This window comes from Colius striatus, chromosome 10 (assembly GCF_028858725.1).
Source record: "Colius striatus isolate bColStr4 chromosome 10, bColStr4.1.hap1, whole genome shotgun sequence".
NCBI lineage: Eukaryota > Metazoa > Chordata > Aves > Coliiformes > Coliidae > Colius > Colius striatus.
Window position 1 is genome coordinate 1,773,540 of NC_084768.1, and position 22,971 is coordinate 1,796,510.

General features: G+C 56.4%; 2 protein-coding genes across 2 annotated transcripts; one reads left to right on the forward strand and one right to left on the reverse strand.

Annotated features, from left to right (window-relative positions):
- The first annotated feature begins 422 nt into the window (after window positions 1–422).
- On the forward strand, window positions 423–7,304 carry LOC133626266 (fas-binding factor 1 homolog). Its single transcript, XM_062003912.1, is given in 16 exon segments — window positions 423–569; window positions 672–716; window positions 808–942; window positions 1,147–1,247; window positions 1,688–1,894; window positions 2,357–2,464; window positions 2,747–2,874; window positions 3,160–3,278; window positions 3,395–3,517; window positions 3,861–3,987; window positions 3,990–4,036; window positions 5,375–5,530; window positions 5,708–5,845; window positions 5,948–6,080; window positions 6,382–6,554; window positions 7,057–7,304. Coding segments are annotated over 16 exon segments (2,052 nt in total). The 3' UTR covers window positions 7,222–7,304.
- Window positions 7,305–18,856: 11,552 nt separating this feature from the next.
- LOC133626224 (olfactory receptor 14C36-like) lies at window positions 18,857–22,971 on the reverse strand (the record flags this gene model as incomplete). Its single annotated transcript, XM_062003753.1, has 2 exons — window positions 22,065–22,971; window positions 18,857–18,873 (listed from the first exon to the last, which is right to left on the reverse strand). Coding segments are annotated over exons 1-2 (924 nt in total), but the record flags the coding sequence as incomplete, so codon positions are not given.

Here is a 22,971-nt window from a genome sequence, read left to right on the forward strand (position 1 = left end):
TGAGGTGCAGGATCAGGCTTGTGCTGATGGCCCTCTGCTGCCAACTCCTCGTCTTCCAGCTCTGTGCATCCGTGGGAGCCTGGGTTCATGGAGGGAAAGTGTTGGGAGAGCTCTGGGATACCACAAGTAGTATTTATCAAACCAAAGCACGTGTGCTGTGGATGCTTTGCAAATCACAGCCGTTGACACTGCTGCATTGCCTGAGCACCATGTACAGACTTCTCCAGGCACATATACGTCGTATTAACAGCAGAGATTGCAGTTGATAGAGGAATTGGCTTCCTCAGCATGGTAGTGAGGATACTCGGAGATGGTTTCTAGAGCACTGGAGGGCCATCAGAGCCTTTGGCAGAGAGGGCAGCTCTTGCTTTGTCTTTGAAGCCCCTTTTTCACATCTGCCTGGGCCTCCTTGCCCTGCCTTCATGGCAGGACAGCTGCTGTCTCCCCGAGAGCTGCCGGCCTTCTCCTTGAATCTACCCCCACAGCAAGAGGAGCCCAACATCATTTTGAGAGGGGCTGCTGAGCATCAGAAGGGAGCCAGGCCAGCAACAGGGTTGGGCTGGGGAAGGGTAGAGGAAGGGCCTCAGTAAGCTGGGAATTACCACTCCCAGGCTAGGAAGAATGTTCCCTCAGGACTTGACCTGCCTGAGAGCCGCCCTGTGTCTCTGCAGATTCCCACGCCCAGGACACGTCTCCAGGCTGCCCCACAGCTGCAGGTGAGACACACGCCTTCCTGTGTGGGCTGATGGCCACCCCCCAAAGCCACAGATCCTGAAGGGCCTTGATTTTCCCTCTCCATCCCCACAGGCAGAGTCCTCAGGCCTGGGCTTGCTGCATGAGAGGAGGCCGGGGCATGGCACTGCCCAGCTCTGTGAGGATGCATCAGGCTGCCAGGCAGCTCTGGTCAGCGCCCAGGCCCGTGTGGCAGAGCTGGAGAGCCAGGTGAGCCCCGTCACCTGCTGGAAGGGGGCCACGGGTGACACAGCGGGAGGAGAAGGGCTCATGTCCACTCCAATGGCATCAGAGTGACAGGGGAGAGAGGAGAAACCTCTCTGTCCAGAAGTAGCCATGGCCACTGAGTGAGTGCTGCTGTGGGAGCTGTGTCCCTGGAGCAGCACAAGGACCTTCTCCCCGGGTGCCCGGCAGGTCCAGATGCTGGAGGTGGAGCGGACGCAGCAGAGGCTGTTGCTGGAGAGTCTCCAGCAGCAGCACCAGAAGAACCTGGATCTTCTCGAGAGCCCCTACAGGTACCAGGCTCTTGCCTGTGCTCCCCTCCTCTGTCAGATCCTTGCCTGCAGCCATCTCCTCTGAGGTAGGGAGGGCTGGGCTGCTTCCCCAGTCCATCCTTGGGGTGGACAGGCACAGAGGCACGTCGGGGTGGACCTGGTGGGGACAGAGAGCAGCCCCACAGGTGAACAACCAAGGTTGGAGTCCACCCTGACCAACACTGTCTGGTGGGTGGTGAGGACGAGGAACAGGTTTGGAGGAACTCTTTGCCAGCATGTCCCCAGCCAGTGCAATGCACTGAGCAGCAACAGGAGGGTTTGAGGCTTTGACTGTGGAGAGGCCGAATGTTTCCCATGTGCACAGCAACACTGATCTGAATCCCCACGTGCACTTTGGGTGGAGAGCTCCAGGTATTGCCACGAGAGCAACACTTCTCCCTTGGTGTGACCTCTACGAGCAGGCGGCAAATGAAGGTGTTGGAGGAGAGCCACGGGCGGCAGGAGGAGAGGCTGCGGCAGGAGCTGGAGCAGCTGAGGGCTCAGCTGCTGTCGCAGAGCCAGGACGCGGAGCAGGCGCAGGCAGAGCTGCGGGCACAGCACCAGCAGCAGCTGGCAGCACTGGAGCAGCAGCACACGCTGGAGGTGAAGCGGCTGCAAGAGCTGCAGAGGTGAGAGCAGCACGCACGTGGGGTTAGTAGCCCTGCTCTTGGCAAAGGAACCAGGGAACAGCCTGGGGCTGCGGTGAAAGGAGGCTCCAGAGGCACTGGGCTGTGGGTGGCTCAGTGGCTTTTGGAATGGGGATTTGCTTTGTAGGTTGGCACAGGGAGATGTGGCTGGAGGTACCATTTCAGAGTGAATGTTTTACCTTTTTACTCAGTCCAGTGAGCCACTGGTGTCACATGTAGTTTGGGTCAATGAGAAGCCAGGTTTTGGTGGAGAAGCCCTTAAGCCCTGAATGTGGTCCGTGCCAAATGTGGATGCGTGTCAGGGGCGTGCCCTGTGACAGCCCACCACGCCAGCTCAGCTCCTGGCACCACTCAGCTCCATGACCAGGCCTCTTGCACAGTGCCTGTCACAGGGAGCACGGCTTTGAGACAGCCCGTGGTGGGCTCCTCACCCGTGTCCCGCAGGACGTCCATCCAGGAGCTGCGCCAGGACTACGACGAGCAGCTGCGGCGGCTGCAGCGGCTGAGGGATCAGGAGGTGGATGCGGTGACCAGCGCCACGTCACACACCAGGTACCAGCCCCCTGGCCGTGGTGTTCCCCGCGGAACCAGCCTCAGGCTGTGGCAACAGAGCCCATCCCCTCTTCCCCCTGCTGCCTCTCGCAGGGCTGCTGAGCACTTTGCTCTCTGTCAGTACTCTCCTAAGCAGCAGCTCTGTCTTCCCACCGCTCTGCTGTGACCCACAGAGGGGCAGGGCAGGACTGCCTGGCCTTTGGCCCACCACATCTCCCCCTCCATCGCAGTGAGGTGAAGCGTGTGCCACAGGGTTGACTTTCTCCTCGCTCTCCTCCGCAGGTCTCTGAACGGCGTCATCGAGCGGATGGAGAAGTTCTCCAGTGATCTGCACGAGCTCTGGCACAAGGTGGAGGCCAAGCACCACAGCACCTCCCAGGAGCTGGCCACGTGGGCACAGCAGCTCAGGAGTACGTCTGTCAGCCATCTGTCAGTGCTGGAATGGCTCTGGAGGCACCCAGCAAATGGGGAGAAGGTGCCCTGAGTCAGGCAGGGACTGGGAGCCGAGGCTGGCAAAGCCTGGCCTGCCTCGGCCACTGAACACCTCGGGGTGTCCCTGTTACGAAGTGGGGTCCTGGGGATGTGCAGAAGGGGAGCAGCACAGATGCATGCAGGTTTTCTGCTGTGAGTATGGTATGGGCAGAGAGGGCTTCCCACCTCGTGCTGCTCATGGCTCGGCTGCTCCCTCTGCGCAGTGCTCCAAGACAGGATGTTGCAGCAGCAGAAGGACATGGAGGAGGAACAGAGACGACACCAGGACGTGATTGCTAAAGTGGAGGCCAGGCTGAGCGAGCAGTCTCAGCAGCTGGAGCAGGTGAGCCCAGGCTGTCTCTTTTGCCCGAGTCAGCCTTCCTGTCTGGGTTTGGGATAGGTATGTGTTGTCCCAGGAGCCTGGAACAGCCCCTGTCTCTCCTCCCTGTCCAAACCCAGGAGTGCTGCAGGGCGCTGGCGGAGCAGTGCCAAGTGGGATCTCTGCAGCGCTCGCTGGAGGAGCGGCAGCAAGTCCTGAGCCAGCAGCTCTCCAAGGAGCGAGCAGAGCTGGAGAGGGCCAAGGTGAGGTGGGACAGACAGCTCCAGGTGCTGTTCACGTGTGCCCCGAGTGTGAGCGGGGCTGCAGTGCGCTGTGTGGTGGAGGAAGGAGCCGGGTTCTGGGCTGCAGCACTTTGCTCCCTCAATCCCACCCCCAGGCGCAGTGACTCACAATCAGAGTGGTCCCCTGGCAGCTGGAAGCTTGGGGCTGAGCTCTCCAAGCAGGGCTCACCCCAAGCACTGGGGGGCTTGAACCAGCTTCTGGGTGTTGCCTGATATTTGGTGGCAGAGATGGGCTGAAGGAGAAAAATCCATCAGCAAAGGGGACTCAGTGCTTTGCCTCTCCCTCTCTTGTGACATTCTGCAGAGCACTTTTCTGGCGGAGCAGCAGTTGGTGGTGCAGAAGTGCTCAGAGGAGTACCAGAAGCTGGCGACTGAGTGGGCTGAGCTTCGTGCCCAGCAGCAGCAGAGCAGGGTGAGGATGGAACTGGACACGGGCACATGGGCTCCCAGGGAGAGGGCACCGTCAGCAGCCTGGCCAAAGTACTGCAGCGCAGCCCCTTCCCATGCCCACAGGGCAGGCTCTACACTCCTTCAGGTGTTTCAGACAGAGATGTCGCTTGGGGTGGTGAGAATCAGGCTGCCCCAGGAGCAGCCTCCACCAGCCTGCTTTAGATGCTGACAGAAGCGTGGGTTCCTCTGTCTCTCCCCTCTGCCTGTGAGGAGTTGGGGCAGCCAGACCCGGCACAGCCAGCTCCGTCATGAGAGGAAACCCCCACGGTGGGTGTAAGCAAAGCCTCCCCCTGCCACGAAGTTTTCCGCTCTTGGCCTAAAAACCAGACTCAAAGTCTGAAAACCAGGCTCGAAGCCTGAAACCAGGCTCGAAGCCTGAAACCAGGCTCGAAGCCTGAAAAATGAACCAGACTCGAAGTCTGAAACCAGGCTCGAAGCCTGAAAAACCAGCTCCAAGCCTACTTCATGTGGCGATCAACCCAGGGTCCGATTCTCAGCTGGGTGGGAAGAAATCAGTCCTACTCAATGTGAGTGATAGCAGAAATCTTCACTTTATTAAAAGCAGGCTCTAACTTATATATCCAGCAGCTTCAAAGCTAGCTCAGCACCAGCAGCTAATAGATTACATTCTCATGTTCATCCTACTTGCGGTTTCTGCCATAAGCAAGCTCCCTCACATTTTCCCATCTTGTTTTCTCCGAAGTTGTTTTCCACCTTGAGCTGTTAGCTCGTTAGCTGAAAACAGCCCGACCTTGAAGGAGCAGAAAGCGGCCTGCTGTCTGCGCTGACTACGTGACAGCAACTGCTTTAACCATGGCTCTGACTCTGGTCTTGATTGTGCATTAAATTCATACAACTAGAGCTCAGATTGCCTTGCCCCATCAGGGCTAACATTATACCCCGGGATCCATGTCCATTCTCCCTTAACCATTCCTCCACATCCCCCTGCCATGGGGACGTGGCCAGAGCCAGCTCTGCTCCCTCCTAGGGCTGTGCAGAGGGGATCTGTGGCATAGACAAGGTGGCAGAGCTGCCACAGTGGAAAAGAAGCATTCAGCCTGAGTATTTCCACTGCTGACAAATTGTTTTGCTTTGAGCATGTTTGAGGGTGTGCAACATGGTTGAGGGGCTCTGTCCTTCCCAGGGAAGGGAGTGTGTGTGTGTACAATCCCAGCTCTGCCAGCCCTGGGCCCCAAGGGGTGATGGATGAGGGCACTGCTTAAGTACCTGGAGGTGTTGCTCTGCACCCCACACTGGCACACACGAGAAGCTCAACGGGGGCAGATCTCTCCCATCACTTGGGAAAGACTCACAAGAGTGAACAGGACAGGGCAGGTAGTGCATTGGTTTCCCCCGTACCCATCCCAGGAGCTGGCAGAGCTGAAAGCCAAGGAGGAGCAGCTGGAGAAGGCCAGAGAGCTGCAGGATAAGGCCTGGCAGAAGCTGAGGCTGGAGAAGGAGAGGGTGAAGGTGGCTGCGCAGCACATCTGGCAGCAGGAGTAGAAGGTGCAGAGCAGGGCCAAGGTGAGCACAGCATCTGCCTGAGTCTGGCAGCAGAGCTGGGAGGGGTCACAGCCCTCCCCAAGCCAGGAGGAGTCCTAGTGCTGTCCTGGAAGGGGAATGAGGGGATGCAGAAAGGAGCCCTGCCCCATAGCAGCAAGGGACCCTGTCCCCAGCCTCCCCAGCCTCTGTACCTTGCAGCTCTCATCCCAGAAGGACAAGAGGGGGCAGCGAGTGCTGCAGAAGGCTTGCAGGGGGGAGTGTGAGCACCCAAGGAGGCTGCAGGCCATGCAGCAGCGCTTGAAGCAGCTGAGGCAGCAGGAACAGCACCTGCAGGAGGTACACCCCCCTCGCCTTTCCTTCTTGGCCTGAAGCCACCGTGTTGAGGGCCTCAACCTTTGCCAACAGCTTCTCTCTCTCTTTCTCCTGAGGATGGGGCAGGAGTGGCTGAGCACGGCTCTGAAGAGGAGACAGCTAGAAGAGCAATGTGAGGAGCTGCCCAACAACTCCATGATGCTGCTGACTGCAGACCAGGACCTCGGTGCCCCTGTGAACGGCCTCTCCAGCACACTGTGTAAGGCTTTCTGCCTGTTGCCAATGGGAAGGGACATGCTGGGGGGGGAGCTGCACTTGTATTCCACTTTTCAGGAGGCTTGGCATGTTGCTGAGGGCTGAGTTAGTTGCCCTGATGATAAACCTCAGCTGTGAGTTGGCCCCTTGTCCTCTGAAGGCAGGGCAGTGCCAGGAGGGTATAGAGGGGGCAGAAGGGGAGAGGCAGCTGGATTAAAGCCCGTTTGCAGTGGGTGGTTGGGGAGGACCTTGCTGTGGGGACATGCAGGCAGCTGGAAAAGGAATGCTGTTGTCTCTGTCTGCAGTTCCCCTGACGACAGCGGCACCACAGAGCTGGGGTCTTGTTGCAGAGCCTCCAGCTCCTGTCAGGGTGCTCCCTCAGCACAGCCCTGGGGCTGGCAGGGACACCCTGGCCACAGCCAGCGGCACCGAGCTCATTGACGCCACGCTGCTGCTGCTGAAGTTCAGGGCCCAGCAGGTGAGGGGGAGGAGGCTGGGGCTGGAGAAGGGGCTTGGAACCGGCTGGATGGGAACAGGGCTGGCTAAAGCGCGCTTTGAGGCCGGCAGCCACAGCATGAGGTGTCTCCTCAGACCATTACTGAGCTGTTGGGCTGGGTGGGCTTCCAGAAGAGGACCTAGAGGACCTGTCACACCTAGAAGAGTGATGCCAGAAGCAAGGAGGGGTGAACCTTCACAGCTTGTCTCAGGTTCATTGATAACATGCAGGACCTGATGGTTCATCCCTCTCCTCACACCATCCCTGACTGGGAGAAGCCATCTCTGCTGGACTCTGGCTTTGTGATGTGCCAGTCCCCTCCCTTCAGCCCCCTGCTTCCCTGCTGGGGCTTTCTCCATGCTGGGCTGCTCTTTCAGGCTGCTTCTGTAGGATTCGGGGTACTTTCCTCACCCAGTGACACCCTGGGCTGTGACTCCGTTTGTGTTGCACTCTGATATCTGTCCCATCATCCCTTTCTTCTCAGGACCATGGTTTCTTAGAGAATGAGGAGTTCTACCTGGAGAGTCTGACAAAATCATCCTATCACACATCAGCTCGGTCACGAGGATGGTGGTCAGCACATCTCACACCAGCAAAACTGCAGCCACGTCTCCACCAATTGGTGACAAAGAAACCCAAGCTTTCTTAGGCATTGTGGGCTTTTGGAGGCTGCACATTCCCAACTGCTGTAAATCCTCTCTGTCGAGTCACCTGGAAGAAAAACGATGTCAAATGGGGCTCTGTGAGGAGGATCTATCGAGGATCCGAGGCCCGGTGCACTCCCACCAAGAAGGGGAGACTGGCAGCAGATGAAGGAGTTTGAGCTGCCTCAGAAGGAATTGGCATGGAAGCAGGACTGTTCTCAGCACCCAACTGCCAGTGCTGGGCTGGGTGTCCAAAGGGAGGGTCTCCTCCACACATCAGGCGACTGACGCCACATGGAGTGAGGGGGTTGTGTTGAGCACTCAGTGAGCTCCTGTAGGAAACCGCAGTCACCCCAGCATCCTGCACGTGATCACCAACTGGCCAGAGGGCAAGAGCTCTGGACTACTGCCTGAGAAGGAGCTGGCAGATGCTGAAGAGGCCCCACCATGTACTAAGCTCTCAGCAGATGAGAAGCAAAGTGTGTCGCTCACCGATGGTTCCTGTTGTGCTGTGGGACAGTGTCGGAGCTGGAAGGTGGCTGTGGGGCGTCCCCTGTGACACGTGGCACAAGCTGCAGAAGGAGAGGGGCATTGGAGTCAGCTGACACAGGTGGAAGCCTCCCAGCTGGCTTTAGACATCCCCCAATGAGAAAAATGGCCAATAGTTTGTAGTGACTCGTGGCTGGTGGCAAATGCTCTGTGGGGTGGCTACAACCATGGAGACAGAACAACTGGCAATGCCAGGGCCACCCCATCTGGACTGCCTCATTGAGGCCAGGCATTGCTGCCCACCTGGAGAAGCTGGCTGTGATGGTGTGCCACCGAGATGCCATGTACCCAGGAACCAGGCCCCTGAAGAACATGAGCACAAACAGGAGCCAGGATGGCAGTGGCCCAGGTGTGTTGGGACTGGCAATGGAAATGTGAATGTTTGTAGCTCGGGGGGCCCACGATGCCTCAGGCCACCAAGGAAGAGATGCAGCTCTAGATGGGCTGTTGCACAGGTTGTCCATGGATGCGAGATATGCTGCCCTCAAACAAGCCAAGCGGTTGAAGTCTCTGTGCTCTGAAGGACAATGGCTCAAATACCAGTGCAGAGAGACCTGGCAGATGGACTCTAGCACACTCCCACACGCTGAGGCAAGCACTAAGTGCTCACCGTGGTGGAAGCGACCACTGCATGGCTGGAAACAGATCCTGTGCCTCATGCTACTGCCTGGAACACCGTCCTGGGCCGTGAAAGGCAAGTCCTGTGGCAACAGGGCACACCAGAAAGAATCAAGTCAGACAATGGGACTCGTTTGTGAAACCTTAGGAGACAGCTGGCGGCCACAGCGCTGGGTCTCGGGGTGACGCGGGTGCTCGGGGATGCACCACGTGTCTGTAGAACCCAGGCTGAGGCAGCAGCAGCTGGGATCACAGCACCCATGGGCCCATCAGGCACATCTCCTCCCGCCTCCACAGCACACTCTTCCCATTCAGCTCAAGCTACAAGACCACTGCAGTAGACACTTGCTTCCCAAAACATAATCCCTGGGTGCGAGGCCCCGGCGGCTCAGAGCCTGGCCTCGGCCGTGCAGGCAGGAAGCAATCTGAGGCAGGCTCATCCCTTTGCCCTGGGCAGGCTCCATCTCCCTCCCAGCCTCCCTCCCTAAGAACACAGGCCTGAGCCCTCTCCAGGCCCCTCACCTCCAGGCAGATCTTGTCCTTCAGCCTGAGCACCTTGGTGGCCTTGAAGTGCAGCCACACGCTGAGCTCGAGGACGCCCCGATCTTGCGAGACAGAGAAGTCCTCGTTGAGATTTCCCAGCCCAAGGAGTCGGGCTGGGGTTCTGCAGGACCAGGCTCTTGCTTTCTGTCCTGCAGAGAGCGGAGGAGGCTCAGCGCTGGCTGCTCGACGGTCACACCAGCCTTGCAACTGCCTGCAGCTGGGAGCAGCCCTATCCCGGCGCCTGGAGCCACAGTGAAACGCCTTCTCTTGGTCACGAGTCTCAGAAGGGCAGTCCTGGGGGACAGCTGGGTGCTACAAGCGTATCCAGCAGCAAGGAGATCAGGAGGAGCCACTGGGCTGCTCTCTGAGCAGCAGACGGGACACAAATCCCTCAACACGCCCAGCACGCAGCATCGCTGGGGGCTGCAGAGCTTGGGGTGCCACAGGACACCTGAGCCAGCCAGGAACGGCCAGCAAGAGACTGGGAGCTGCTGGGAGAAAGGGACACCAACCCAGCTGCCAACCTGAGCGGCCACACGGCCAGCAGGAGAAGCTGGCCCTGGCAGATCCTGTGGGTGACTGACTGTACAACAGCCTGTTGCAATGCGGCTGCTTGGGGCTGATCTCCAGCTGCACCTTCACCCCCTGGCAGCGCAGGCTCCGGGTTGTCCCTGATGTGGCAGATGAGCCCAGCTGCAGCGGGGTAGGCCCAAAAACTCCGCTCCTGGCCTTGTCCCCGCACAAACAGAGACACGAGAGCATCCAGTGAGCAGGAGGAACGGTTCCTGGGCACTTCTCCCCACCCAGCCCTACCTCCTTCTCCTTGAGTTTCAGCATCATGCTGGGAGGGCCGAAGGGGAAGGTGACCCCAGGTGGATCATGCTCAAAGGAGAAGCTCAGCTCAGCTTCCAGGGCGGTGGCATTGAGGATGGAGAGCTGCTGGTGGTTGCCAGGATGGGTCAGGGCCTCGTACCTGCCACAAACAAGGGAAAGGCTGCAGAGGACACCGCTGCCTTCATCCCTGGCTGAGGAAGGTACCACGGCCTGGCAGCGGGAGGCTGCGCTGGAAGCCACAGTCTAACAAGCAGCCCAACTTGTACCTTCTCCCTTCTCACCCTTCCTTCAGCCGTGGAACAGATTTTGGAGCTAAAGGGGAAAAAAAAGCAAACAGAACCCCAAGACCATTCCTCAGCCTGGCTAAAGATCTGCTGTAGGGTTTTTTTGCTGGGTTGATTTCATTCCCTTGGGATCTCACAACAGCAGCAACTCTCCAGAGCTCCCCCCAAGAATAGACCTAAAGTGCTAATGTTAAAAAAACCCACCCAACCAACACTGGGAATGGAAATCCATCAGCAGCTCCAAAGGCAACTGCTTTAGGCAGACTTTATCCAACAGAGAGGAACAGGGACATGTAATCCCTGTTTTCATTCCTCTGCACCTTACCCCTCTGCCCATACTGGCAGGTGACATCAAAGTCCTATGAAGATAACAGATGAAGGGTTGGTTTACCAAGCCATCAGCAGAGTAACTGCTCCTTTAGTCTACCTGCAGAGCTCAAAGCACTTGGCAGAAGCACCACAGAGTTCAAGTCATAGGTGGTGAGGCTGAGATGTGCATGGGAGGCACGAGGTGCTCCAAGTCACCTCCAGGCTGGAAGCAGCACCTGGCTCTGGCCACCGAGGCCCCACCAGGCAGGGAGATCAGCTCCATCCTTCCCCAGCTCCTCCAAGTCTCCCGTGCCTGTCATCTGCTCAAGTTCACACACCCCTGGCCCTTCACCCCAAGTATCTCTCAGGTCTCTACCTGGGCTTGCCCTCAATTGTGCCTCGGGGACAGCACATCCCCAGGTGTGTCCCTGAAAGCACGAGGCCCTGCAGATCCCCTCCCAACATCTCACTGCTCACAGGGGCCATCAGGATGCTCGCCCAGAGCCGGGAGCACGTACCGATCCCTCGACTTCCCACACAGCTGCACACCAAAGTGGAAGATGCCCGTGTTCATGACAAACTGCTTGGAGATGATGGCATCATCTGCCTTGCTCCTGCAGCAACGAGGAAACACTGCCCTGGGCAGAGAAAATAGAGGAGGAGCTGTGAGATGCTCCAAGCAGAACTCCTGCTCACAAAGCCACAGCCCTGCTCGGTCGTCACAGCAGCAGCCCCGGTTGCCAGCCCCAAGCCTGGGAAGAGGCGTCGGGCGCTCAAGCAGCACGAGCTGCCCCAGGCAGCAGGCTCTGAGCTCCGGGGGAGCAGCGTGGGGGGCTCCCACAGGACAGCCTTTCCGTGGGTCCTGGCTGACGGTGGGGTACAGGCAGGTGCCCCTGCACTGCAGCTGGTGCAAGCCCTTTGTCCCCTGGGTCTAAAAATGCAGCGTCTGCTCGAATTGTCCTGGCAGCGCGGAGCTGAAGTGGACCCTGAGCTCCACCTCGCCGTGGGCAGGCACGATCCACCGGCCACTGCTCAGCCTGGCCACTGGGAGCCGAGGCCTGTTGTGCTGGGAGCTGGCCTGTGCTGCCCTGTGCGGGCTGTCTCACAGCAGAAATGTCAGCTTGGGAAGTGCCACCTAAAGCTTAGAAGCAACGGTTTCACTTCAGGCAGGAGACGTGTACTGCATCGATGTGCGTTTCTATGGCAACATCGGCCGCTTCATCAGCCATCACTGTGAGCCCAACGTCTTCGCTGCCAGGGTCTTCACATCCCATCAGGACGTGCGCTTCCCCAGGCTGGTCTTCTTCAGCACGAGGGACATCAGAGCTGGAGAGCAGCTTGGGTAGGTGCCGGCCCTGGGCCGCAGGGAGGATGGAGAGCAGAGGGACGAGCGCTGGGCTGCTGCGAGCTGCTGGGCTCCAGCGCTGTGTTCCCGGGGCCGTGCCCCCGCCGGCACTCGCCATCCCCTGAAGCTTTGCCGAGCCCCAAACGGTGGCGGCGCCGCGGGCTGCCGCCCCCCCATCCTGCAGCTCTGGCTGCCCCGTCCCTTTGGCTGCCCCGTGCTGCTGCTCTGCACTGAGCCCGGCTCCGTCTCTCTCCCGCAGCTTCGACTACAAGGAGGATTTCTGGGCCGTCAAAGGCAAATCCTTCAGCTGCAAATGCGGCTCTGGCAGGTGCAAGTACACGAGCTGGGCGCTGGCCAAGCGCCAGGCGCGCGCCCTGTCCCGCAGCAGGAAGCCAAAGGAGGCCCCTGTCAGCAGCTGGGCAGCAAAGGCTCCACGGCACAGGCACTGAGTGGGTGTCACCCTGTGTGCTGGGCTTGGCGGGGAGAGGGTGAGCTGTCCCTGGCACTGCAAGGGGCTGTGGGCAGGAGAGAAGAGGGAAGAGAGAAGAGAGAAGAGAGAAGAGGGAAGAGAGAGGAGAGAAGAAGAGGGAAGAGAGAAGAAAGAAGAGAGAAGAGGGAAGAGAGAAGACAGAAGAAAAGAGAGGAGAAGAGGGAAGAGAGAAGAGAGAAGAGGGAAGAGAGAAGAAGAAAAAAGACAGAAGTCAGAAGAGGAGAGAGGAGAGGAGAGGAGAGGAGAGGAGAGGAGAGGAGAGGAGAGGAGAGGAGAGGAGAGGAGAGGAGAGGAGAGGAGAGGAGAGGAGAGGAGAGGAGAGGAGAGGAGAGGAGAGGAGAGGAGAGGAGAAGAGAGGAGAAGAGAGGAGAAGAAGAGAAGAGAAGAGAAGAGAAGAGAAGAGAAGAGAAGAGAAGAGAAGAGAAGAGAAGAGAAGAGAAGAGAAGAGAAGAGAAGAGAAGAGAAGAGAAGAGAAGAGAAGAGAAGAGAAGAGAAGAGAAGAGAAGAGAGAAGCCCACAGCCTGACCTGCAGCTCTCCATCAGTGTGGGACCTGCTGCCATCAGAGAAGCATCTTGTCACGTTTGATTTTCTGTTTCTATTCTATATCATTATATTTTGTTCTGTCACAGAAACACTTTTCCCCGGCATTGTTTCAAAGTTCAAACACGGCTCCTTCTTGTGGTACCATTAAAAGTATTTGCCCCAGCTTGAAAGAACATTTAGTTCTCAATCTCCACATGTTGTCTCTAGGAGCTTGCTCTGACATATTCTATTGTCCCTCCTGTCCTCCACTTGCTGGAGAAGAAACAGGCACAGTACTGCTCAAGTGGCTGGGTGTGACATGTGATTGAGGCACAGCATCTGCCTCAAGGGCTGTGTTGAGGAGACAGCCTGGAAAGCAAAGGCAGAGCCCGATTCCCTGTTCTGCTGTGCAGCTTTGCAGCCCTGGCACTCTCCTGCTGTGGGGCTGAGCCTGAAGCCCCGAGTCTCTCCTGGGAGGGAGCAGCACTGAGGCCTGAGAAGAGGAAAGATTGCCCAGCATGAAGCTGCTGTCAGCCTTTGGCAGGCAGGGTGGGGTTTCTGAGCTGCCTGGTGCTGCCGTTCCTGGGGAGCACTGAATTTCCCACCATTTACAGCCCAAACACAACTGACTGGCCCCCATAAGGCTCGCTCCCTCAGCCCTTCCCAGGCTGATTGCAAAGGGCTCCTATTCACAGGCGTCTGCACAACACACAAGTGGCTCCTGGCACTATTAAACACTTTCAGCCCTTGGCTTGCCATTCTCTCCCCATTCATCACTCAACTCCTCGTCTAAGCCCACACCTGCTGGTATGAAATAGCAACAGAGGACAGGGATCTGGGGCCTGTGAATGGGAAAGCTCTCAAGTCTGGTACCAGGTGCAGGCATTAAAGGTGTCCCACGTGGGAAGCCTGCTTCCCTTTTCCTTGCAGGTGCTATTTAGAGCTGAAACAGTTGCTTTCTGAAAGCAAAACCATCACAAAAAAGCCCAAAGAAACAGCTGGGTGATTTCCCTTCCCCAGGGCTGGCCACTGGACAAGGTGCTGGTCGGCAGCACTCTCAGGGTGCAGGGCTGGGCCCAGGACAGGCCTGCTGCAGGCACACTTCTGGAGGCTCCTGCTAATGCAGTTCCTGGGCAGTGCTCAGGGAATGAGAGCAGTTGTCCATAATTGCTAGCTTTGGTCTCTCCCCATGAGCTCGTCTGGCTCCCTGCTCTCATCTGTTACTTCCTTCCTCTCTGTCTTCAGCCCATCACTGTTTTTTCTTTCTCTTCCTCTGTAGGACTCCTTGTCTGTATTTTCTAACCCCTCCCTGTCTGTCCCACACCCTGTTGCTATTTTTCCTTTCTCCTCTCCTGCTCCCTGCCCTTTGCCTTTTTCTATCACCATGTTGTGATTCCTGGCCTTATTTTCCCTCTCTCCCCCACAGCCTGTCCCCACTTTCCTGCCTGTCTCTCTTGCTCAGCTGGTGGAACTTGTCTCTTCTCTCCAGGCCTCCATCCTGCTCCTCACTCCCTTTTAGCTCTTCCTCTGACTCTCTCAGCCCATCGATGTTCCGCCCTCCTGCGCCTCCTTCTGCTGATCCACATCCCTCTGTTCCTCGCTCTCTCTGGATGCTTTCCCTCCCCTCCCCTCCCCTCCCCTGCCTTTCTCTCTCCTTTCTTTTTTCCCTTCTGTCCTAATCCCTGTCCCATTTCTCTGTCACTCCACTCTCCTGGTGCCTTTTCTGTCTCTCTGCCCCCTGTCCCTCTCCCTGCCTGTGTCTGTGTATCCCCCCATCCTCCTTTCTGCCCTTCCAGTCCTCTCTCTGTCCCTCTCTGCTGCTGCTTGTTGCTCTTTTTCCTCCTGCACTTGCTGTCTCCTTAAGCTCCATCCCTTTCCTGCTCTGTCCCTCTGCCCTGCTCCTGCCCCGTGTTTTCCTCCTCCTCCTCCTTTGGCTCCTCCTGGGGCTGGGCCTGTGCAGCCCTGGGGAGGCAGCCATGGGGCTGCAGGGTCAGGGGGGCCTGGCCAGGGGCTGGTGTCCCTGCAGGGTCAGGCAGCAGGAAGGAGGCCCCGGGGCACGTGGGAGCTGTAGCCCTGGGGCACTGGCTACCGGCCAGCCATGTTGGCTCCTGGGCCATGTGGGAGCTGTAGCCCTGGGCAGGGGCTGCCAGCCGTCCCTGTTCATTGCTGGGCGCTCTGGGAGCTGTCGCTGCCCCCTCAGCTGCCCACAGCCGTGTTGGTGCTGTGAGGCACAGGCTGTGCTGCAGCTGTGGCCTGGCTGAGGTGAGGGCTGGGGCCAGCCAGGCCCTTGGGCAGCTCTGGGGGTGTCTCCTGCCTGCTGCCCACCTGGGGCTGGTGATGGGAGCTCCAGGCTGGAGCTGGGCCTGGCTGGGGCAGCCCCTTGGTGACCCAAGAGCTGGGGAGGGGCAGGAGATGGAGACAAGGCCCCGGGCACAGGCCCCGGGTGCCCCAGCTGCCAGAGCCCCCGCAGCCGCCCCAGCATCTCAGTCTGACAGCAGCAGTGTGTGGTGCTGCTCACTCTGGCAGGGCTTTCACTCCATCTCCCTTCTCCCCACAGGTGCTGGGCCAGAGGTTTCGCAGGCACAGCCCGGCCAGGAGCTCGCCGTCCTGGCTGTGCCGCTGCTTTGGCAGCCGCCGTGGGGTAGGAGGGGACAAAAGCTCTGCCTTGCTGGCTGCAGACGGGCAAGTTCACACACCCAGGTAGGGACCCTGGCTGTGGTGCCAACCTGATGTCCTTCAGGAGTGAAAAACACAGTGTAGTGTTGGCTGGGGGTTGTTGTTGTTGTATCTCTGGGATTGATGTGACCTTGCAGAGGCAGCTGTTGGGATTTCAGCAGACATTTGCAGTTAAACCTGTGCTGACTGCTGCCCTGAGGTGCAGCTGGAACCCACTGCTGAGCTGCTGTTTCCACCACGCTAGAGAAAGAGAATATGATTTTTATTTGCTGGTGAAAGCAACACAGGGGATGTTTTTGTCTGTGTTTGGTTCCCTTGGTCAAATCCCTTCTTTTGGATGCCTTTGTTTCCCTCAGTCACGTCTGTGACTGATCCCAGCAGCCCAGTGACTCTCCTGTGTGGGGTGTGGAATCCAGCTGTGCATTTGGGGAAGTGATTTGGGGGACATATGCCCTTGTAAACACGACCATAAGAGGCATCAGGAGTTTATTTTCATAAGTGATCTTTACAACTTTCCTCTTGTTCCTTGTTGCATCTTTTTCTCATGATCGCTATTCACGTCTTTTTGACATGACATTTGCAGTGCTGCTTCTCTTCCTAACCTTGGGGAATTTCAGTCAGCTCTGTTTGAAGTGTTTTGTTTGTGTTCCATTGAGCTTGTGCAGAAAATCTTAGGTGGTTTTTTTCATATTATCATCCATAATTACATTTCCAACTTCACAACAAATCAGTAGCTTCTACTCACTGTAGCAGCCATTCTGGCCCTTTTTTATGGCTCAGGAAAGGAGAGGTGAGTTACCACAATTAAAACAAGGAGGTAAGATTCAGCCAAGTCAGAAGTGCCTGATGTATTCATAGGATGGACTTGGGATGCTTGTGCAGCCTGTTTGAGTTTGTCTCTGACTGGGACGTGTAGTCTTGGAGAAAGGAGCATGGCTCAGAAATGTGCTTCCACCTGAACTCACTTGGCTCATCGGTGCTGCAGGGTCCAGGTTGTGGTTTTGGGGTCAGTCCAGTTCCTGTGTGTGTGAGCCAACATCCAGGCTTGACAAGGTAGTAGTGGTGAGGCACAGTGCAGCTGGAGCTCTTAGCCAGGCTGGTTATTCATCTGCAGAGCCAAGTCTGAACTGCCAAGGTGTAATACAGAGCACTGTGTGGAGAATTATTCCAAATCATTTGCCAGGCAAAACCGTGACTGAGTGGTTGTCTGAGGTACTTTTGGGTTACAGTTTGTGTTTTGGCAATCTCCACCTGTCCTTTTGTGATTGCCTCTTCTCTCCATTTCTCTACAAAGAGGGTGTTTGTCCTGGGAGAGCCCCATTGGTGAAACATGCCTGGCCTGGCAAAGATCTAGCTCAATGCCTTCATGACATGCAGCTCAAAGTCAGCAGCAGCCTTGTTGTTTTCTGTCTAGTGCATCTAAATCCCCTGGCATGTCTTCTCTCAGCTTGTTGTATGAAGGTGAATTTAAAACAGGGACGCTATTTTCTTTACTTTTCCTGCTCCTGGGTGTTTAGTCAGTGTGTGTAAACCATTAGAATTAAATGCAGGGCTTCAGGAGCAGGGGTTTGACCCATGGTGGGAATGAGTTTCTGGAGAGCTTCCCCTAAGCATTTCAAATACATTCTTTTCCTCTCAGAGACAGAGGTGTCACAGATGCATTACCAACTGTTGTCCTCAAGATGCACTTGTGATCCTTGTAATGTGGTCTGTTGTCCTCAGCAAGCCACCTGCTTGTTCTGGGTTTTCCTTCTTCAGGCTGTAAAGCACAAGACAGTAATCTCCTGTTCTGAGGGACCTTTCCTGTGCAACAGCAGTGCTTTGGTATGTGTGAAATGAGCTCATAGTTCCAGTCCAGTCCAATTCCCCTCAATAGCTGTTTGTATGACAAGAGTCTGTTCTATGGCAGGTCTGGTTTAGGGTGCATCCCTCTAAGTGGGATTGCAGTCAGTTGCTCTTGCCACATGTGGATGTGTGAGGCTTTTGAGTTTGTTGCCTCAGGGCCCTGCTCTTTGGGGCTCATCTTGTGGGACAAATGAAGGTTTTGCTGCTTGTGTTTGATTCCCAGACCTCAAGATGTCTTGCAGCCTGCAGCTCGTGTGTTGAGATGAGAAGTGCACGATGTTAGATGTACCATGGGGCTGTCCTGTCTGTGGCGGGTTCTCTGAAGGGCTCTGACACTCCACATTCAGGCACTTGCTCACAAACTGACTGACAGCTTTTTCTGTGCTGACTTTGCTTTCAGAATACACCAATGAGAATGCCTTGATCCCTAAGAACTCATCGGTTATAGACAGAAGAATCCCACCTGCAGGAGGGGCGAGGGACTGTGCGGGGAGGGGCCATGGCCCAGGCCGTGCTGGAGAGCCTGCACGCCGCAGAGCAGCCCCACACGAGAGGCAGAGACGAGCTGCAGCCTTTGGAGTCAGTGGGCATCGGAGCAGCCCGTGCAGGGCTGCCATGCGTGTGAGTTACCCCACGGACTCGCAGGGAGGACTGGTGTGGAGTTCACTCGTCCTGAGGAGGGACAAACGGCAGAAGCTATTGGGAACAGACTAACTGAAACCCCCACTGCCTGCCCCCCCGATCCGTTCACGGGGGGACAAGGTAAAAACCCCGGGATCAGGGCTCTGAGCCCGGGAAGAGGGGAGGGGTGGCAAGAAGGTGTTCTTCAAAAGGCTGGTTGGACTCTTCATTGATGTATTACTCTGTGATGTTTTATTTTGGTTATGTTTTGGGTTTTTGGGGGTATGTTTTAGTTGATGTTGCATTAAATTATTCTCTGTTTTCTTCCCCAAACCGAGTGGCCTGGTCTGCTTTGTCCTGAACCTTAAGCAGCAATTAAGCTCTCCCTGCCCTTGAGCAATTCTCAGCCTCTTCGGTACTCCAGGCTAATCGTGGTCTTTGTTCCCTCATGGGCCTAAACCATGACAATAAGCAACTGCTCAAGCCTGTCTTGTGGTTTGGAAAAACACCAGGAAGCCAAAGGACCAGGGAAAGGAGGCGTGACGGAGGTGTAACCTGGGCAGACTGAGGTCAGAGAATGGATGGAGCTAGTGAAGTGTAATGAATATGTGTCCCTAGTCAGTATTAATGTAGAAAGTTTTGTCTTGAACGGTGCACACAGTTGGCAGAGCAATACCCTGTGTGCCCAGCACTGCAATAAAGAATATCTGCTTGATAGTTACATTGGCTGTTGAGTGTTGAATTGCAATTTCACCCATCACCAATCTTCAGACAAGGCAAGAAAGATGACACAGGAAACTCTAGGCCGGTCAGCCTCACCTCCATCCCTGGAAAGGTGATGGAACAACTCATCCTGAATGTTGTCACTGAACATAGGAAGGAAAAGGGGAGTCAACATGGATTCACCAGGGGAAATCTTGTTTGCCCAACCTGATGCCTTCTATGAGTGCATAACCGACTGGCTTGATGAGAGGAGAGCAGCAGATGTCATCTACCTTGACTTCAGCAAGGCTTCTGACACTGTCTCCCACAACATCCTCATCAGAAAGATCAGGCAGTGTGGCTGGGATGAGTGGAGGTGAGGTGGATGGAGAGCTGCTGAATGACAGAGCCCAGAGGGTGCTGATCAACGGCACAGAGTCAGGTTGGAGGCCTGTGGCCAGTGGAGCTCCACAGGGATGGGTTCTGGGGCCAGTCTGGTTCAACATCTTCACCAACCCCCTGGATGAGGGGACAGAGGAACTCTGTCATGGTTTGACATGACAGCCTTTTCTGGTATGAGGGAAGGGGCTGCAAAGATGGCTCCTGCAAGAAGTTGCTCACAACTCTCCCCAGCTCAGAAAAGGCTCACTTCTGGGGCTGAGCCAATTAGACGCCTCCACGATCACTTTTTAAGAAGAAGCCGGAAGGGGAGGTGTCTTCCTCCATCTTCTTTCCTTCTTCTGCCCCTTCTTCTCTTCTTCTGGCTGGTGGTGGTGCAAGGAGTAGGAACGGTGAGAGAAACAACCATGCGGACTCCAAGGTCAGTGATGAAAGAGAGGAGGAGGTGTGCTGGAGCAGAGACTCCCCTGCATTCTATGGAGAGAACTGGTGAAGCTGAGATTTATTTTCATTCCTTTAAAGACCCCGCATCAGTGGTACAGACTCATTTTGATAATGAGCCCGCATCAGGGGCAGAGACTCATTTTGCTAAAGCTGACCCCGGACCAGGGTCAGCGATTCACTTCATTAAAGGCCCTGAGCCAGGGACAGTGATTTTGGCCGGAGGAGGCCTTGTCCCGAAGGAGGGGCCCTTTATCACTATGGCCGGAGGAGGCCTTGTCCCGAGGAAGGGACCCAATATCCACAGCTGCAACTGTGGGGAGGAACCCACGACAAAGCAGCTCATTAAACTTAGGCCCAGAAGAGGCCTTGTCCCGAGAGAGGGACCTTGCAACTGCAGAAACTGCAACCGCGGTGAAGAATCCACGTCAGAGATATTCACCAAGGACTGTGTCCCGTGTGAGGGAACCTGTATCGGCAGAAGCCGCAGCTGCTGGGAACAACCCACACCAGAGAAGTTTGTTAAGGACTGTGTTCCGGGGGAGGAACCCCGTGTTGGAGCAGGGGAAGAATGCCAGGAGTCATCCTCATCTGAGAAGACAGAAGCGGCAAAGCCCATCTGTGAGAGACTGACCACATCCCCCACTCCCTGCCCCCCTGAGCTGTTGTGGGGGGAGGAGGTAGAGATATCGGGAGCAGTGAGCTGGGCCCGGGAAGAAAGGAGGGATGGGGGAGGGAGATCTTAAAGTGCTGGTTGTAATTTTCTCATCATCCTACTCCCTTTTTGCTTTTATTCTGTTCTGTTTCTTTTCTTGTAGAATAAACTTTCCTACTTTCCTCTCTAAGTCGAGTACTAGAGTCTGTTTTGCCCAGAACCATAATTGGCAGTGAGCCCTCCCTGCCCTTGTCTCAATCCACAACAATCTTGCTTATCTTTTTACTCCCATTTCACTGGGTCCTCCGCCATCTTAACGAGGGTGGGGGTGAATGGGGGCATCGAGCGAGAAACTGTCGTGGTGCTGTTGTGCTAGCTGGGCCAAACCACGACAAACTCTCAGCAAGTTCCCTGCTGGCACCAAACTGGAAGCACTGGCTGATTCCCCAGAGGCTGTGCTGCCATTCAGCGGGATCTCGACCGGCTGGAGAGTTGGGCAGAGAGGAACCTCCTGAGGTTCAACAAGGAGAAGTGCAGAGTCTTGCAGCTGGGAGGGAACAACCCCCTGCACCAGGACAGGCTGGGGGTTGAACTGCTGAAGAGCAGCTCCAGGAGAAGTACCTGGGAGTGCTGGTTGGTAATAAATTGACCATGAGCCAGCAACGTGCCCTCGTGGGCAAGAATCCAATGGCATCCTGGGGGCATCAGGAAGAGTGTGGGCAGCAGGTCGAGGGAGGTTCTTCTCCTCCTCTGCTCTGCCCTGGTGAGGCCTCATCTGAAATCCTGTGTCCAGTTCTGGGCTCCCCACCTGGAGGGACAGAGAACTGCCAGAGAGACGCCAGTGCAGGGCCACCAAGATGCTCAGGGGACTGGAGCATCTTTGTTCTGAGGAAAGGCTGCGGGACCTGGGGCTGTTTAGTCTGGAAAAGAGGAGACTGAGGGGGGATCTCACTAACACTTTCGAGTATTTAAAGAGTGGGTGTCAAGAGGACGGGGGGGGACGGGGAGGATGGGGGGGACGGGGGGGGGGGGGAACGACACTCTTTTCTGGAGTGTTCAGCATCAGGACAAGGGGTAATGGACAAATGACAGAATACAAAAAGTTCCACTTAAAAAGAAGTAAAAACCTCATTACCATAAGGATGAGGGAGCTGTGGCCCAGGCTGCCCAGGGAGGGTGTGGAATTCCCTTCTCAGGAGGTTTCCTAACCCGCCTGGATGTGTATCTATGCTCCTGAGTGAGGACCAGATGCTTTAGCAGGAGGGTTGCACTGGACGATCTCTAGCAGTCCCTTCCAAACTCCCCCATTCTGGGATTCTGTGAAGCTCCTCGGTGACAGTTCACAGAGCTGCCTCCTGCCCACAGCCCCAGGGGTGCAACTGCAGAGACACCAGGATTGTCCCCAGTGACACAGGACCCCAGTGGCAGCCCAAAGGCAAGGGCAGAACAGAAGAGTATGGAAGGAGGGGAGAGCAGCCCTGGGAAGGCCTCGTTCTGCCGCTGCCCTTGGCTGTGTCTCCAGGGAAGCAGCAGCCACAACCGCAAATGGCAGCGGCAGAGACAGAGCGGGCAGCGAGGCAGCCAGGGGCAGCCCCAAGGCTGAGCGGGGCTGCTGCTGCGTGGGGCAGCCGGGCACTGGCTGCAGAGCCCTCCTGCACGCTGGGGCTGCTGCTCGCTGCAGAGCCGAGGGGAAGGGACAGCAGCCGGCACACGCCACGCGCTGCTGCGTGTGTGAGTGAGTGCATCTCTACAGACAGCCTGGATCTGCACGGACGTGACATCCAGCCAGAAGAAGGGAGGAGGGCAAAAATAGCAATGTTCCAGGCATAAAAGAAAACTAAAGTAAAAATGATAGCACCACAGCATCCTACAAGCTGGAAAAGACCTTTAAGTAGGTGTTTGAACATAACAAAAAATCATTACACAGATGAAGAAAAGTTGTTCCTGGCTTCTCCTGAGATGCAGCGGGAGCCTTAGTGGGATCGTGGGAACCTTATTAATCTGAGGTGTTCACACACTTTCTGCAAGACATTCTTGATCTCCTGGTTCCTCGGGCAACGGATGAGGGGGTTCACTGCTGGAGGCACCACCGAATACAGAACTGCCACCAGCAGGTCCAGGGATGGACAGGAGATGGTTGGAGTCTTCAGGTAGGCAGACATGCCTGTGCCGAGAAACAGGGATACCACAGCCAGGTGAGGGATGCCTGTGGAAAAGGCTTTGTGCCGTCCCTGCTCAGAGGGGATCCTCAGCACAGCCCTGAAGATCTGCACATACGGCACCACAATGAACATAAAACACACAAGTACTAAACAGACACTAAGCACAAGAAGCCCAGCCTCCCTGAGGTAGGTGTGTGAGCAGGAGAGCTTGAGGATCTGTGGGATTTCACAGAAGAACTGTCCCACAGCATTGCCCCGGCAGAGGGGCAGCGAAAATGTATTGGCTGTGTGCAGGAGAGAATAGAGAAACCCAGAGCCCCAGGCAGCTGCTGCCATGTGGGCACAAACTCTGCTGCCCAGGAGGGTCCCGTAGCGCAGGGGTTTGCAGATGGCAACGTAGCAGTCGTAGGACATGATGGTGAGAAGAGCACATTCTGTACCAAGGAAGAAGATAACAAGAAAGAGCTGTACAGCACAGCCCAAGTAGGAAATGTTCCTGTGTCCCCAGAGGGAATTGGCCATGACTTTGGGGACAGTGGTGGAGATAGAACCAAGGTCAAGGAGGGCGAGGTTGAGGAGGAAGAAGTACATGGGGGTGTGGAGGCGGTGGTCACAGGCTACGGCGCTGATGCCGAGGCCGTTGGCCAGGAGGGCAGCCAGGGAGATGCCCAGGAAGAGCCCAAAGTGCAGGAGCTGCAGCTCCCACCTGTCTGCAAAGGGCAGGAGCAGGAACTGGCTGCTGCAGCTGCTGTTGGACAT